The sequence below is a fragment of the Temnothorax nylanderi genome, unplaced genomic scaffold (genome assembly GCF_030848795.1).
Source record: "Temnothorax nylanderi isolate EJ_2023f unplaced genomic scaffold, tnyl_v1.0 TNYL_tig0039_pilon, whole genome shotgun sequence".
NCBI lineage: Eukaryota > Metazoa > Arthropoda > Insecta > Hymenoptera > Formicidae > Temnothorax > Temnothorax nylanderi.
The window spans coordinates 1,281,365-1,297,603 of record NW_027249101.1 but is presented as its reverse complement, the minus strand read 5'-3'; the positions used below and the strand labels follow the sequence as shown (position 1 = coordinate 1,297,603).

The 16,239-nt window shown below is 35.9% G+C and overlaps 1 protein-coding gene across 6 annotated transcripts; it reads left to right on the top strand.

Moving 5' to 3' along the window:
* Positions 1-3,872: 3,872 nt before the first annotated feature.
* LOC139771451 (uncharacterized) lies at positions 3,873-15,729 on the top strand. 6 transcript variants are annotated; one of them, XM_071704237.1, is made up of 11 exons: positions 3,873-4,001; positions 4,112-4,340; positions 6,769-7,985; positions 8,527-8,726; positions 8,817-8,955; positions 9,081-9,302; positions 9,582-9,683; positions 12,528-14,640; positions 14,735-14,930; positions 15,235-15,409; positions 15,657-15,729. In XM_071704237.1, the coding sequence occupies exons 3-11, from the start codon at positions 6,780-6,782 to the stop codon at positions 15,717-15,719; spliced, it is 4,416 nt and encodes a 1,471-aa protein (XP_071560338.1). In that variant the 5' UTR covers positions 3,873-4,001; positions 4,112-4,340; positions 6,769-6,779; the 3' UTR covers positions 15,720-15,729. The 6 variants fall into 6 exon arrangements, with proteins under 6 accessions (XP_071560338.1, XP_071560339.1, XP_071560340.1 ...); XM_071704238.1 differs by having other exon boundaries at positions 3,984-4,001; positions 4,115-4,340; XM_071704239.1 differs by lacking the exon at positions 3,873-4,001 and having other exon boundaries at positions 4,048-4,340; positions 6,769-7,754; positions 7,839-7,985.
* Positions 15,730-16,239: the final 510 nt, after the last annotated feature.

The window sequence follows — 16,239 nt, the reverse complement described above, 5'->3', positions numbered from 1 at the left end:
TTTTTCGGTTTTTTATAACTTTAAACCTTATTTTTGTTTTGTTCCGTTTAGCTTTACTAATTTCGGAGAAAAACTTATTTCTTATATCTTTATTCTTTAACAATTCTTTTATATCTTTATCCTCGATTTGTTATTGTAAACTGGCTTAACTGAAATTTCGAATTGATGCTTGACACTGAACATTGTAAATATTGTGAAAATTATCAAAATATAAACATTATAATAAATATATAAACAAGAAATCTAATATATGCATCTTATATAAGTAACAATTATTTATATTTATTAGAAAAATATTTATTTAGAAAAATATTTTGTCGATTTTTATATTCACGTATATTTCTTTTATTATAATAATTTATATAATTATTTTTAATTGGGAGACATTATAGGTACTATTTCATTTAGGCCTTTAGGCAAATGCAATTCGATCTGTAACTGTAATATCAAAGACGATGATAATGATATCATGTAGGCGAGAAATATATCTTGACGGTAGACAGTTTTTTTTCTCCGATTAAACGTTACAGACACGAGTGTTGAGGACGTGAAGTGAACACTTAAGGCTCAAGTGCAATCTCTATCTCGTATAAGTTATTCAGCTTAAGAGACACGCAAAAGACGAGAGCTATCCCGCAACGGCAGTAATCTAAGAAATAATAACTTGAAAATTGTTTCTAAGCCTAATTTTATATGGAAGAAGAACATTTAAGTGACATGACATTATACAAGATATTTAAAAAATGTTCTGATCTTTCATACATTCTCAGACATGTTCCTTGATCTTTTTATTATTGCCTGGATTGAATATATTGAATGTACATGACATAATTGTATTGACATTTTCATTTCACGATAAGTCTTTAAAGAGGAGAAGCAGTCGACGGACATGCCCATCAGATAACAACACTTGTTATAACAATCTTGTTGTTTGTCATAGATCTTACCGAAAGGGGCCAACGGGCCTGTTCCCAAATTCGACGTATAATTATTGATTAAAACGACATATCTGATAGCTGCCATCAAGCCTGCAAGTCCATAAGCTCACAAGTTGTTGATTTTTAAAAAAAATTTAGGCTATATAAAATAAAAATCAAATGTTTATATCGAGCAAACTCTTCTACCAATAATTTAGGCAATTATATGATAGAATGAATACGCTGTGGAAGATTCGAAAATAAAATTCACGTAGGAATACATTACTGTACAAACATACCTGACACATAAATATATATGATGTATCGAGCCTGCAAAATCGATACAAAAGAAGCCTAATAAACTTCAGGATGTCCGTGATGAAACCTTGCATGCTCTACACGTGGAGTCTCTTTATATCTCTCTTGATTGTTTTAAAATATTGAAAGTTTACGAGCAAATTGCCTATAAAAAAGAACAATATATATTGACATTGAAAGTTTTATTCGTGACGGCCCGAAAAGAGAATTGCTTCTTCACTGTTGCTTTATTCTGCAATATTCCATGTTGTCCAAGTACTTTAAAACGATAATCATTATTAGAATTAAAAAAAACAGCAGGGTAAATATATCTATTACAACCACGAAATATAACAATAAATCTTATCACTATTTCTAGTATTATTCTTATCTTAAATCTGTGAATGACAGCTTTTTAATCGTTTCTTATATCTAAGTATAATATATAATATAAGTATATTATATATAATTTGTACGCTTATCAGAGCATGCCCAAGATGAATGTTTTCTGTCTAAATGTAATGACTATTGATTAATAGTATAAAGCACTGAAATATATGCATGTCGAGGGAACTAATAGACACCTACTATGTATTGAGGGGAAAGGTTCTCGAGCTTGGTGGAAAAATGTCTCAGAATTTTTTATATTATTAATTAGAATTTCTATAAAAATTTCAAAAACTTCTCAGAATTTTTCAGATTTCTTTATACGAATTGGAACATTTTTCAGAAAAACTTAGACGAAACAATTAATAATGCAATTTTTCAGACGGTGAAAATTAAGATCTAATATGCATAAAGAAAATTATCCAATCGCATTGCTATTTGCTGTTATGGACGCGCATAAAATGTGATTGGATCGCCAATGCGCGTATAATGCGCTTTGAATGTACATTAAACTTTGCATTAAATGCGGGTATTTGTCCCGCATTATATGCGCATTTAGGCTGCGGTCCACTTGACGCTACAAATGCTTTGGAGCGTTCTTCTTCTCCTTCTTTCTTCATTGAAAGAAAAGAGAAGAGGAATGCTTCGAAGCATTTGTAGCGTCAAGTGGACCGCAGCCATAAATGCATATTATGGAAGCGCATACCAAAAAGTGCACCTACGCTCATTGATCGAGGAGCCCAATTAATCGGACAACTAGTGAACTATATTAGAATTTTTCTTCGTGCCCAGCTTTTAAGCATTTCCATGTTTACAACACCTCACAGGTATTATTTTTTATGAATATGTGAGAATGTTTTGAAGCATTCTGATTTTTTATTCACAAGATTTTAAATATATCTTAAGTATATACAATATTTAGTGAGGTTTGTATTTTTGAGCTTTATTCTGTATCTTTTGAATGGAAAATCAATGCTTCAAAAATCAAATATCTTCACAAATTCGTAAAATGTTTATACCTACGAGGTTTTAATTATTTCGCATGTACGAGCGATTCGCGTTTTTTCGACAAAAGTCATCGAAAGGTCAAAATACAGTCATAAAAAAGTCGAATTATGGTTCATTAAAAACATCGAATGATATCATCTTGACTTTCTAAAAATGATTATTTTTTGACGCCATCTTGACTTTCAAATGACTTTTAAGAACATTAATTCTTATTTAGAGAATATCTTTATTTATTGTTGACATGATAAATGTCATTTATTTAAAAAATTCAATTTATATAAAATTTAAAAACTTAAATAAAATGTTTCATAATAAGTCAGAAGCTACTCATTTAAATATTTTATTAAAACCTGTTATTTATAAATTGAATGCTCAATTTGCAAATTAATTACGGATTTGAATGCGAGCATTTTGAACACACAATTAATGTGGTTTTGAAACCAATGCACACTTGTACGCGCATTAAAAGCACATTATACGCGCATTGGCGCTCCTTGGGTGGTTCTAATTGGTGCTTTCCATTTACATCAAAACTCAGATAATTCTCACTTGTGACGTCGTTCTATCCTTTTTGGCAATTAATGAATAATAAAGACAGAATGACATCACAAGTGGAGAATTATCTGAGTTTTGATGTAAATGGAAAGCAACTAATATGCAGCTATGCGCGCGTCTGGATTGGCCCTTACAAAAGTGAACAGATTTACTAGATTTCGACAAATGAAATTGTAGATACCTTATATAGTGAATTTCCTCACTTTTGTAATTTTCACCTGAAAAAATTTATTATTCAAATTTTTTAATATTATTTCAAAATTTGGCAAATTTTTGTCAATAGAACATTAAACACACTGAAAAAAAAAACGTAAACTGATTTTTACATTGGAACAATATAAAGGCCTGTTCGTTTTAGCTGAACTTCCTGCACAGTTCTTTCCTCTTTTATTTCTTTTCACGTTGGAGAGAAAAAGAAGAAAGATGAACTGTACAACAAGCTAATGTCTATTTCTACCAATATGGATTAACTTTAATCTCGATTTACTTTTTATATGCATGTCATCATCAATATCTTTTTCTAATTCTTAAAATTAGAAATGGACATAAAATGAACAGGCCTTAAAACTGCACTCATTGTGCACCAGTGTTGCACCAGTTTTCCCAGTAGAAAACGCTTAATAGAAATGCGCCGGCAAGCGGCAAGCTGCGGTGAGGGAGGAGTAGTGACTAGTGACTAGTGAGGACTCGAGGAGATAGGCCGATGTTGCTAGCCCTGCTTCACGTATTCGAAAGTTTTGAATTATCTATCTCTGCTTTTGCTATTCGCCAATCGCCAGATAAAGGAAGCTAGAAATCTCTGTCCTATCCTATCTACAATTTGCTTAAAACATGATTGTAAGTTTTTAAGCACATTTTTGTCTAATTTCCCCTCCCTCTCTCGACGTTGCGTGGGGACGTTTCCGACGTTGGCGTCTCATTTCTATTTTCTCCTTCTGTCCTTCAAGAAGAACACGCCATAGAGTGCTGAAGTTTACATCATCAGAGCGCCATATACCGTTCTTGAAGTAGGACTGGTAGGAGCAAAAAGAAGGTGGAAGTGGAAGGAAGGATCCGAGCAATCCGATATTCGATCCGAGATCCGAGGATATACGGTGATTGCGCGGCCGGCAACCGCGGCAGGGCGAAGACCCGGCACGTGAAATTGTTTATTTTCATGAAGAGATACGTTGCCAGGTAAGACTAAAACGGATAAAACTACGCAGATGACATTAATATCTTTTCTCTTCGCTCGTGCTCGCGTTTTACCGCCCTAACCTATTTCCAACCAGCGTGCGTCCGACCCACGCGTGAACCTCGAGCCTCGATACATTTGGATACATTTGTCGCAAATCGCTAGAACCTGCGAAAGGATATTTTAACGGAAGTTGCACCCGTGTTTTGCATGTTGCGTCAGTTTTCTATGCAAGCCTTTGCGTTTGCGCGGAAAAGCCGCGAACGTATATCCCATTTTTTTTTTCTTTTAAGCTCATCGTCTCGTTCCGCCTACACGTTTTCTCGTGCCTTCGAGAAGATCATCTTCCTTTGGCTTTTGTAAATTTTTTCAACTCAATGAAATTCCGCATCCTCGATCTCCTGTTTTTTTGATGTTATATTATTCTTGCTTCTACTTTTTTTTAACTGTTAATTTCGCATTATCTATAGGTCTGCACGTTTTAGCTGAACTTCTCGCACGGTTCATCTTTCTTTTTTTTTTTAAACACAGAGAGAAAAAGAGAAAAGATAAACTGTACAAGAAGCTCAGCTAAAACGAACAGGCCTATTGGCAAAGGTCTTTAAGTACAAATAAATGATTTATATTCTGAATTTATACGGGCTTTAAATTTTGCTAAATTCTATTTTAATTCCATTCTAATACTTTTTTTTTTTTTGTAAAAAAAGTCTAATTTTATCGATAGAATTAACTAAAGATTAATATTTTTGAAATGACATTAATAATAGGATCTACCGATAAAACATTTTTTATGTAAGATGGATTTTTGAGTCAAATTTGAAGCTCACAAATTTCAGACGTGTAAGAAAAATTGAACACGTGGCAGGATAAAAATCCAACGCATTTCTATTTACAATATTTTTTTTATGAGAATTTTCTCATGTACGTTGTATTTTTTAATATAATTTTCACGCGCGCGTGTATTTTAATATATTTTATGCCCGTATGTGTGTACACTGATTCCTTAATTTTTTTTACTTGGTACATGATATATTAAGTTATAGAATGGAATTCTGACACGAACTATAGATCGTGCGAGGTCAGCTTGAATCTGAGATCATGTAACACTAGACTTGAGACGATTTATACATACATACATACACAAGATCAGATTAGGGCCTTGGCACATAGAAAAACTCGAGCGGTGAAACGTTAGCAGGAAGAGAAACAACAGTTTAGATTAGCTACGGCTTGCGTTATGCCTAGGCTGCGCTCGCTTTGGGCGCTTTCGTGCTGAAAGCGTCTATTTTTATTGCTCATTACATGTTGAAAAAAAATGGAGTGATGCTTTCAGCACGAAAGCGTCCAAAACGAACGCAGCCTCAGAGACCCCGTAATAAGAGACTGACCATAAGACAGCCAGTTTCGATTGGTCCGCCAGTTTTATCAAAAGCAAGAGAACAGAAAGAGAAAGAGATATAAGAGAGAAAGAGAAAGCGATATGGTTATGCCTGGTTATGCCTTAAGTTCTTGACTGTGATTGGCTGATTCGCTTACCGCTTAAGTTTTTTGTTGTGTGTCACGACCCTTACGAACCTTGCCTTATGCCTTCGATCATTCGACACATGTGCCTCACAAGTGCTTTCACAAGTAAAAACTAAAACGATTGTTTTCGCTGCAATATATAGGCGGGGACCGTATTCTCGAGCCTGCCCTAATGATTTTCGTATGCGACTTTCTATTTGAAAAGCATTGAATTTCGCATGCGAGTTTCATGAAAATGATTCGAGAATAGGGCCCCAGATTATAAAAGTTTGCTATTATGTAATTCCGGGCTGCGTTCAGAAATTCGACCTGGGTAAGGGCCTTGGCACATAGAAAAACTTAAGCAGTAAAACTTAAGCAGTAAGAAATCAACAGTATGGATTCGCTACCGCTTAGGGCCGTGCCTTAAGTTCTTGACTGTGATTGGCTGATTTGCTTACTGCTTGAGTTTTACTGCCTAAGTTTTTCTATGTGCCAAGGCCTTAACTCTAAGCTATAGCTTACATCACGCTATACCATAGCATTAGAGTTACCTAGGTGCGCCTAGGCGTAATTCCTGAACGTACCCCTGTAGAATAACGCGCTAAAAAATTATATCGATTTTTTACCCTCTCGTATGATTGATAATTTACCAACAAGTGGGATTCAATTGACCACGTCGCCAATTGACTGATTTAAAATAAAGATATCTGATTGGCTGGTCTAGTGGACAAACTCTTGGCACCGGGAGGGTTGTGAGCGAGTGGCTGTGACCAATCGCAACGTGGTCAAATGAGACGCTCCATTTACCAACATACTTTCTCTAAAATTTTATTAAATATAACATTTTTATTTTATTTTATGAGCGTTTTGATTTCACGATAGGAGATGATAATAAGAGAGTTTTTTTTTTATAAATCCAAACAGAGATTTCAAAGATGAACAACCAGAAACTTGACGAGGTCCGCCAGATTATCCTGGCGATATTGGCCTCCCGGAAAGGCGCCACAGCTGTACCGGTTCTAGAGAGAGAATATTATGATGAGGAGAAGACCCGTATACCGTATCGTCAATTCGGTTATTCCAATTTAGTGGAATTTTTCCAAAGTTTTCCGGAACAATTCATTGTCGAGCAGCACAACGGCGGTCACTACGTACGCGGGATTTCGGAGAAAAGTAGGCACGTCAGCTCGTTGGTGTCACGCCAGAGGGTGAGAGAGCCCCCGAGAGCCAGATACATCCCGCCCCATTTTCGTCCGCCATTTAATCGGCGTCCTCATTACGCGAGGCCAGTTCAGCAAATTCACATCGCACCTACCAATTTATTTTATCTTGTGCAATATATCAAAGACCATCCGAACGGTGTGAGTCTACAGGACGCTGTGACGGTCGTACAGCAGTCAATGCCATTCGTCAATATTTCCGCACAGCAATTACGGGGGCAATTACAATCGCTGTCGCATCAGTTGCGCCTGGATGGCAATATGATTTTTCCGATCTGGAGTAACGATTCGCATAACGCGGCCCAGCAGCAGCTTCTGACGGAAGAGCCACAGTTGCCGAGCAAATCACTGATCACCGACTCGGAATCGCCTGCGATACCAACTGTATGTGCTGCCGGACAAGAGGATGACGAGGATGGTGTAGAGTATTTTAGTGGTGACGATGTTTTTGTGCCAGCTGATTCTGCCAGTAACTGTCAGAGGCGTGCAGAAACGAACGGGGAAATAAGTGATAGGGAAGCCTTTGCCATGATGAATGGCAACGGCAACACGGAAATGAGGACTGCCGACGTTGATATATCCCAACTGATAAATGATAGAATGAAGTTGCGACTGGAGGAACTGATGCGGAAACATCCGGACGGCATTTGGTGTGCCGAACTGCCCAACTTATACTTACGCGAGTACAAGGTGTGCCTGAATTACAGCCAGTTGGGCTTTGCCAGTGTGCGCGAATTCACGTCTTACCTGCCGCAAATCTTCTACATGATGCAGGTTAACAAGACTGATGATTTCATGCTATATAGCGCGGACAAGAGGCCAGTAGTTCCAAAAACAGAGCCTACTGATATAGCGCAAACATCGCGTAACCGAGCACAATGCAGTAATGACGAGGCTAATGCACCGATCCCAGCAGATGTTGTACGTAACAAGTTATATTTACTAGTATTTGCTTAGTGAAATTTTTTTATTTAGAATTTGTCAGCTCTAGAATTTGTCAGTAAAGTATATTTTCTTGTGGATTATGCTAATAAGATTATGTAAATTGTTAATTGTGATAATTAATAATGCTAAAACTGTTAATGTATTCTCATGAATATTACTGTTAAAGATCTAGTAGAAAGTACAAGCTAAGCGTTAACCTTTGGTGTTCAATTTTTATTTCAAATAATAGAAATCCTATTGTTATACTTAAGTACGAGGACAAATTCATGAGTAGCAATTTTTATAACATATAAAAATACATCTATAGTATTTTTTTAAAATGTCTTTTTTATATAATTCTTTAAAGCATATAAAAATACATCTATAATATTTTCTTTTTACATGTCTTCTTTATATATAATGTTAATTAAATTAAATAATTAATTATTTCTTGTTGATTATTGTAATGCTAGAAGGGTGTTTAATATTTGTAATGCAACATGATAATTCAATTATAATAATCTATGTAATTTTACAGTCTCCTACCATTACCAGGAACTTCGCTCCTAATGACGTGATGAATTATGACGATAAAGTTGAAAAAATATCGGTGGTTGAATTAACACGCAACAGAAAATACTTGGAGATATATATTATAGAAGTGTTTCATCCAAACTTTTTCTGGATACATCTTCGAGAAAATATAAGACATTTTACTAGAATGATGGAAGAACTATCGTAAGTACATGTGCAGTTAACCAATCTTTGTAAATTTTTTTATTAATGCTGACAGTAAAATCTGAGTTATCGGAATTATCTTGCTTTTAGGGAGTTCTACAACTGTAACAAAAGTAAATATACCATTGCAAAAATTGCCTTGCAAAAGGACCTGAATTGTGCGTGTATTTTCGACGATAAGTGGCACCGAGCGGTCATTAGGAGTGTAAAACCAGATTTTAGAGTAACGGTTAGTATAAGTGTGGTATAAACTGCACTAAAGCAATAAATAACAAAATGATAAGTTTCCGACAAATAATGTTATTAATTTCTAGAAATTATATTTTGATCTGCAATAATTATTTTTCAAAACAGGTATTCTTTTATGATTATGGTACTATCAAGACATATGCACCCGAGGATGTATATTATTTGCATAAACAGTTTGCCTTTTTACCGGCTCAAGCAATACCTTCCGGCTTATTTAATGTTAAACCAAGTGTTGGTGATCGCTGGAAAAGGAGCGTAGTTGATAAATTCATCGACAAGATTGCGGAAACTCTTCTAGCTGCAACCATAGTTACTATTGATCCTGAGGTAAGATTATTTTTTCTATTTCTGAAAGTTAAAACATCAAAATGTTTTAATTCTTAATTCTGAATTATATATTTTATAATTATTAATATCTTTGTTTTTGTTATTAATATTTTTATAATTATTTTTGTTTGATATCTTTATTTTTTTATTTTAATTTTTGATATTAAAAGAACAATAGAAAATTAATTGCATCTTATTTTTTAATCTCTAACATTGTGTAACTTAATATTATAAAATTGCAAAATTGTTATAAAATTATTTATCTGATTGTTTTCACAGTACAATTCCATGATGGTTATTTTGACCGATACAAGCGAAGAAGAGGATGTGCGTATAAACGATTGGTTAGTGAATGAGAGACTAGCGCAAGTGGGTAAAACGGTGCGTATGTTAAACATTGTATATTATATGACATCCGATAATATCAAATCTTCTACGTCTATTAAGACATTCAATGCGGGAAGCGCAGTCAATGTAAATAAATCGCGACGTAGAAATAATTCGATATCGCGTGATAAGAGAACGAAAGATATCGAAAACAATACTGTCAAGTCCTTGCATTACGTCCCGAACAGCAAAAAAGCGCTCCTGCAATGGTTAGGTCCTGCTTCGTCTGCTAAGTCTCTAAATGCTAAGTCTCCGGATACTAAGGCTTTGGATACTAGATCGCAGTCGAGAAATTATCCGCAAACTGGGCAGTCGAGGACACCTACGAAAGTTCCATTGGAAAAATTGAAAACGTTGAGTCATAATCGGAAATCCGATGAAGATGAAGATAATGCAAGACAAATCGATTCAAGTAGGAAAGTAAAATTGCAGAATAACGGTGAAATATATAACTCTCCCGGTTATATGGACTTCAGTATGAGAGATTCCGATGATGAAAATAATGATACGAAAGATTTTGGAACATTTAGGAGTTTGTATGGTGGACATGGTTTGATGGAGCCCTTTGATTGGTCGGTAATAAGAGAGGAGAATAAAACAACTGATACAGTACCTGATAATTTGGATATGTCAAGTAAAGAACATAAGAGCGACGTAGAAGATAAATCAGGCTCGCATAATCAGAGAAATGAGATACCTGGCAAACAATATTTTTTAAACATGACCTGTATGGAAGAGGAAATTTTTCTGCCTGAGGATAATATTTATCAGCAATTTGACGATATATCCGATTTTATAAAAACGATGAGAGACAAGACAACACCCAACCAAATTGTCACAGTAATATTTAAACCAAACGATAAACTGAAGACATTGCATGATAGTGTTGAATCTGAAGATACATCGAAATCCAGTACAAATATCGTTGAATTCAATGACGTAGCTTCTTCGAGGGAAATGAATCAGGAAGTAGACAGAAATGGCAAAGTATGCGAAACAAAGGCCAATCAGAAAATACAGAACGGAAATTCCAATACAGATTCGGAGTCAGTTTTTTCTAATACATCTAATAATGAAGATAACATGAACAAAGAAATGTCTGGACGCAATACAAACAATTCCCTTGAGTCCAATACAAATAATAAAGCATGCATTCCTAGATACAAGATGCTACTGAACAAATTAAGTCGCAAGTGGACAAACTCCAGTTTCGTTGTCGCAAGTGAATCTTCTAGCAGCGAGCAAATTCCATCGTCGTCTTACAGTGCCAATACATCCAACGATACCATTATATCATCAAACGACGAACAATCTAAGGCATCTAACTGTATGGATATAAATAATCGTATCAAGATACACAGCTTGGTTAAGAAGTCAACGTCCGAGGAGTTGCCTATAAAGTTAACATTAGATGAATCACATAATGATTCCACAGTAACAACCCTTTCATCCATAGAAACAGATTCTCTTGCTTCTTCTAACGTTGATGACATAAAGCAGCGTCAGTTGAATCAGTCCTTGGAAATTGATTCTATTGCTTCAAATGTTGATGACACGAAACAGCATCAGTTGAATCAGTCTGATTCTATTCCTGTATCCTGTAACATTGATGATTCAAAAAATCAATTGCATGCGGCGGATCAGACGGCGTTGAAAGTTCCGAAACTAATGCAACAGATGTTAAAGATCGTGAAAAATATAGAGAATATAGAGAATAATAACACTGAATTGGATTCTGACGATCTGAGTTCTAGTCGAGAAAGTATCAATGACGATAAAAGTGACGAAAGTAAGAGGGATAATGAATCGGTTAAATCGGATTTCGTATCCGAAACGTGCAAATCGATGAATGATGGCGCGAACGTGACCGAAATAGCATTTGCTCCGGTCGTCAATGACTGCGATGTAGAATCCGATGAGAGCGTATGGGATGTTTGTGCAGGATCTATTGAAGACTCAATTTCCTTTTTACATCGCGCATATAACATAAGCAACGCAATTAACTGAAATCTAGAACGATAAATTTGAAAATTTACGTTACGAGAGCGAATTTCATACGCGCATAAATCATACGATCAGCTTTCTTATTATCCTTTTTTTTTACTTAAAAAATGCGTGTGAAATATATCATAATATAATTATAATCACAAAATATATAAATATATAATCACAGAATATATATGTATATGTGATCACTTATAACGTGATTTAAATGTTACCAATAATTATACAATTATTAATAATATACATGTTATCAGAATATTGAATTGTACTATTTCTAATATAATTTCTAATTTCCAATAAATATTATTAAAGTATTAATAATTATATAATTTTTTAAATGACATTGGACTACAGTTAATAAATATTTATCTCTGTAACTATTTTGTTGAACTACAATTGATATATGTATATATATATATATATATATATATATATATTTATCTCTGTAACTATTTTGCGATTATGTAATATATATTAGGATATCAGTTTAGTTTAATTCTGGGAAAAATTTGAACCTTGTATGATGTCATCGTGGCTGTCATTCTACTACATTGTAATAAAGAATTTGGAGTCTGTAAAAAGTATGCGTGTGTGGAATTATTATACTAGTCAGTATAAAAACAATATGATCTCATAAAGTGATAATTTTTCCCGAATTATCACTTATAGTTGCCTAATTTAATCGGTTGTTATACTTTGAGCTTCTTCAGATATTCAAAATGATTGATTGATAACCGTACATTCACTTTTATTTTCTAAAATCCAAAATTTTACTACGACTTTCTCAGACGTATCACTTTATCTGATCTTTTCCCTTTTGCTTTCGTCACTCAGGCTGATGCCGTCGACATGGCGAGCATAATGAAGTATGTGCTAAACAATGTGAACCAATTACCAACATATTGCTTCGCGGAGGAGAACCTGATGCCCGACAACTGCTGCAAAGCAACATCGACAGAGGAGACGTTCGAGGTACCTTTGGTTTCACCGAAATCAACGCTACATTATGACAGTCATCATCAGCAACAGCCAGTGAGACCGCCACCAGGTTTTCCGCCTCTCGGTGAACAATGCGTTCCGCCTAACTTATCATCGACAAACTTCCACAACGGTTATTCCTTCGCGAATGCCTCGAACGCTAAGGCGTCGGTCTTTAACGGCGCGGAGGCGACGACGAATCCGTTCCTGACTGACGAACTCATTTATAATAATGCCAAACAGATATACATGTCACTCTGGAATGAGAACAAGAAGCTGCAGAGTAGCGTGACTGATATCCTCTATGAGCTGCTAGAACCTTCACTCGCATTCAAGGATCAGATTCAGTTGAACAAAATTTTGATGATTATTGAGAAGGTTTTATTAGAACAAAAAAGTGATTGTTCCACTGGCACGAAAACTCCGTCAACGCCCAATCCTGCGAGCGGGACGACATTGAACGATGCTGGTTCCGCGCCGAAGGCGTCGTATAATTTAAATAGTGAAACTTTCACGAAGGACTTTAATGCAAATACTATCTCGATGTCAAATCCGTTTGGCGCGAACGGCGATGACAGACCGCAGAGTAATGCCGCGTTTTCGGGTTACAGCTCAGACGGTTTTACTTTTAAAACCAACTGGAGCCAATCGGACGAACTCAATCCGCATATGCAAATGCCTCCTCCGCAAATGCCTCCTCCGCAAATGCCTCCTCCGCAAATGCCTCCTCCGCAAATGCCTCCTCCAACTGCTAGTCCTGCACCTCCAACATTCATTAATCACCTACCACCAGCCAGTACCTTCATTCCAAACACCAATCAGAATGGCGAAAACGTTCCTGTGACGCCGGTATCTCCAGCGATCCCAACGAGTGCTAGCAGTAATTCCTCGGAATTTCTGGAGACCGTAAATACTCAGTTCGCCAATATGCTCAAAGATACAAATCCCTTCAAGTTTTCTATGACTAACGGGATGCAGGTACCGGAGACGCAGAATGAGCGTACGTCTCATAACTACGATGTTGATATCGCATCGTATCTCTCGGCTAAAAATCCACAGAACAGCCACGCTCCAAAAACGGAAACTGTGAATATTCACGCGGGGAGCAATTGCTTTACGCCTGCGGGACATCTCGGTGAAAACTACACTCCGAGAATCGTCTACGAAGCCGGTCCGGTAATGTATAATACGCAGAAGAAGCAAGCGGACGCAAACGCAAGGCAAAATACATGCAGCAATAATCTCGATAACATTCTGAATGCTCATGTCAGTGAAAATTACACTCCGAAAATCGTCTATGAATCCGGCCCGGTAATGTATAATACGCAGAAGCAGCAAGTAAACGCAGATGCAAGGCAAAACACATGCAATAATAATTCCGATAACATTCAGAACGCTCAATCTCGCGAATTAAGACAAGATAAGAAACCGACATCGCAGGCTGCGAACGATATTGCTGCTTCGTACATGCAGCAGCACAAAGTGACAAATCAGATAAGGAGAGATAACCCGCAAGTTGACGGGAACTATGTCACTCGACCACCGGCATATTACACGCAGGGCTCACAGCCGATAATAAAAGGTGAACCGACTTATTACCAGCAAAACAGTAACGTGAACAATTTGCGACAACCTGTAGTGTCGCAATCTTGGACTCAAACCGAGGTTCCAGAACATTGGGCCAATTTAAAGTTCCAAAACAGCGTTCCTGTATTGAATCACAATGAGAAACCTGCGTTTGGCACACCGACTACTTTCTCCCGTCAAGACTGGAACTGCGATAACGGCAGAAGGTTCGCACCTCGAGAGATGACTGAAGCGACCGATTCGAGCAATATTTTCAAATTTAAAGGCAGTCACGACAAAGAGAGGCCAATAGATAGTTATGCGAAGTCCTGCAACATCGAGCATGGATCCGTTCAGCTGAGGACTTTGTCTGACATCGACTCTTTTGTATTCCAGAAAATTGGTACGACACTACTTAAACATTTAGCTGATTTAGATTGAACCCGTTTGTCTTCTGACATTGTGTACGGAACTAATTATTAGTAATTTCTTCATAGACTCAGTTAAAGGTGTGACGTTTATATTTAACATCGAACAGGATGGTTGGATACTGACATGCGAGTTCGTAGAGGCCTTTACGAATCTCAAGTTGCAATCTCAGTTATTGGCCACATTAGAAGCAATGAATATAAAAGTTACTTTTAAAGAAATCCAGAGATCTGAATATCCAGTACAATTTTCACAATTGGACAGGTAAATTTGCAATATTTTCATATTTACAATTGCCATTTTTTATTTTATTGAAATAATTTGGATTTCTCGAACGAGTTATATTTTACATTCTTCCTACTCCTTCACTCATCACTTCACTTTGAACACAATCAATATAAAACTTATAAAACTGAGGCACATGTGGGATAACAGTCGGGATTGGACTGGAAAACCTCCCTGATTACGAGTCGATCGCTCTTAGACGGAGCCGTGCGTCATCTCGCATAACATTTACAATTACAATATTTACAAATATTAATGTGAGAATATACTTTTGCCATTCTAGGTATCCCCTAAATGTTCCCCGTGATTCTGAAAAACGGATTATCTCCATTAGTTTGATTTCGTTGCAATCCGCTTTGGCATTATTGCACAGACTGAAAATAGTCTCGCGTGAAGAAATAGAGAATGCTTTTAAAAAAAACGAGTTTCTGGACGGTTCCATTCTACCTACCTTGTGGGTGAGTGCTGTCTTAATGTGACGTCTTAAAAGTGAATCTTTCTTGAAATAGATTTTGATGAAGTCGTGAATGCACAAACGACGATTTATATGTAATATAATATTCTCGTGAATAAAAAACAATTCGGAAGATTTTTTTATCGTTATTAAGATGAATAATATTATTTGTACGAATATTATTTGTCCAAGTACTCTCCAGTCTCCACGAAAATATGGAACATTTGATTAATGTAGTTTTTTTTTTCTAGATGTTGATTGTCACTTATCGCGACTTGAGACGACGTATTCTACTATGTTCAAATTATATATAAATATTTGACATATATAGATTTATAAAGCTTTGCTCTAGCGAGCAAATGGATCTCGTGATTTATTATTAACTTCTTTGACTGATGTTTAATGTGATGTATAATTTTGGTGCAAATAATGTGACATTACAAATATTTCCTTTGATAAGAAATTACTATAATTGCCGTACTTATAACAGTGTATAAGAATGTTTTAGTTTGATTTCTTTTTGACGTTTATATATAACGAGGACAAATGATATTTATGTTGTGTCTTAAAGCTATTCTGCATTCTCAATATTTTAAATTGTAATACTGACTATGTTGATTTGGAATTTATATATAATCGTGACGAGGTATAAAACAATACTTAATATATCAGTAGTGAGCAAAGATGCTGTCCGGTTTTAGATGTCGTGAGTAAAACTGCTTTTCTTTTATATCTTGCCATACTTTTCCTTCTTCAGTAATTGGCTCTTAGAGGAAAGAGAAAAGTTCAGTGTAAGGACAGTTTAATCTCACTACATCAGAACGAGCATTCTTG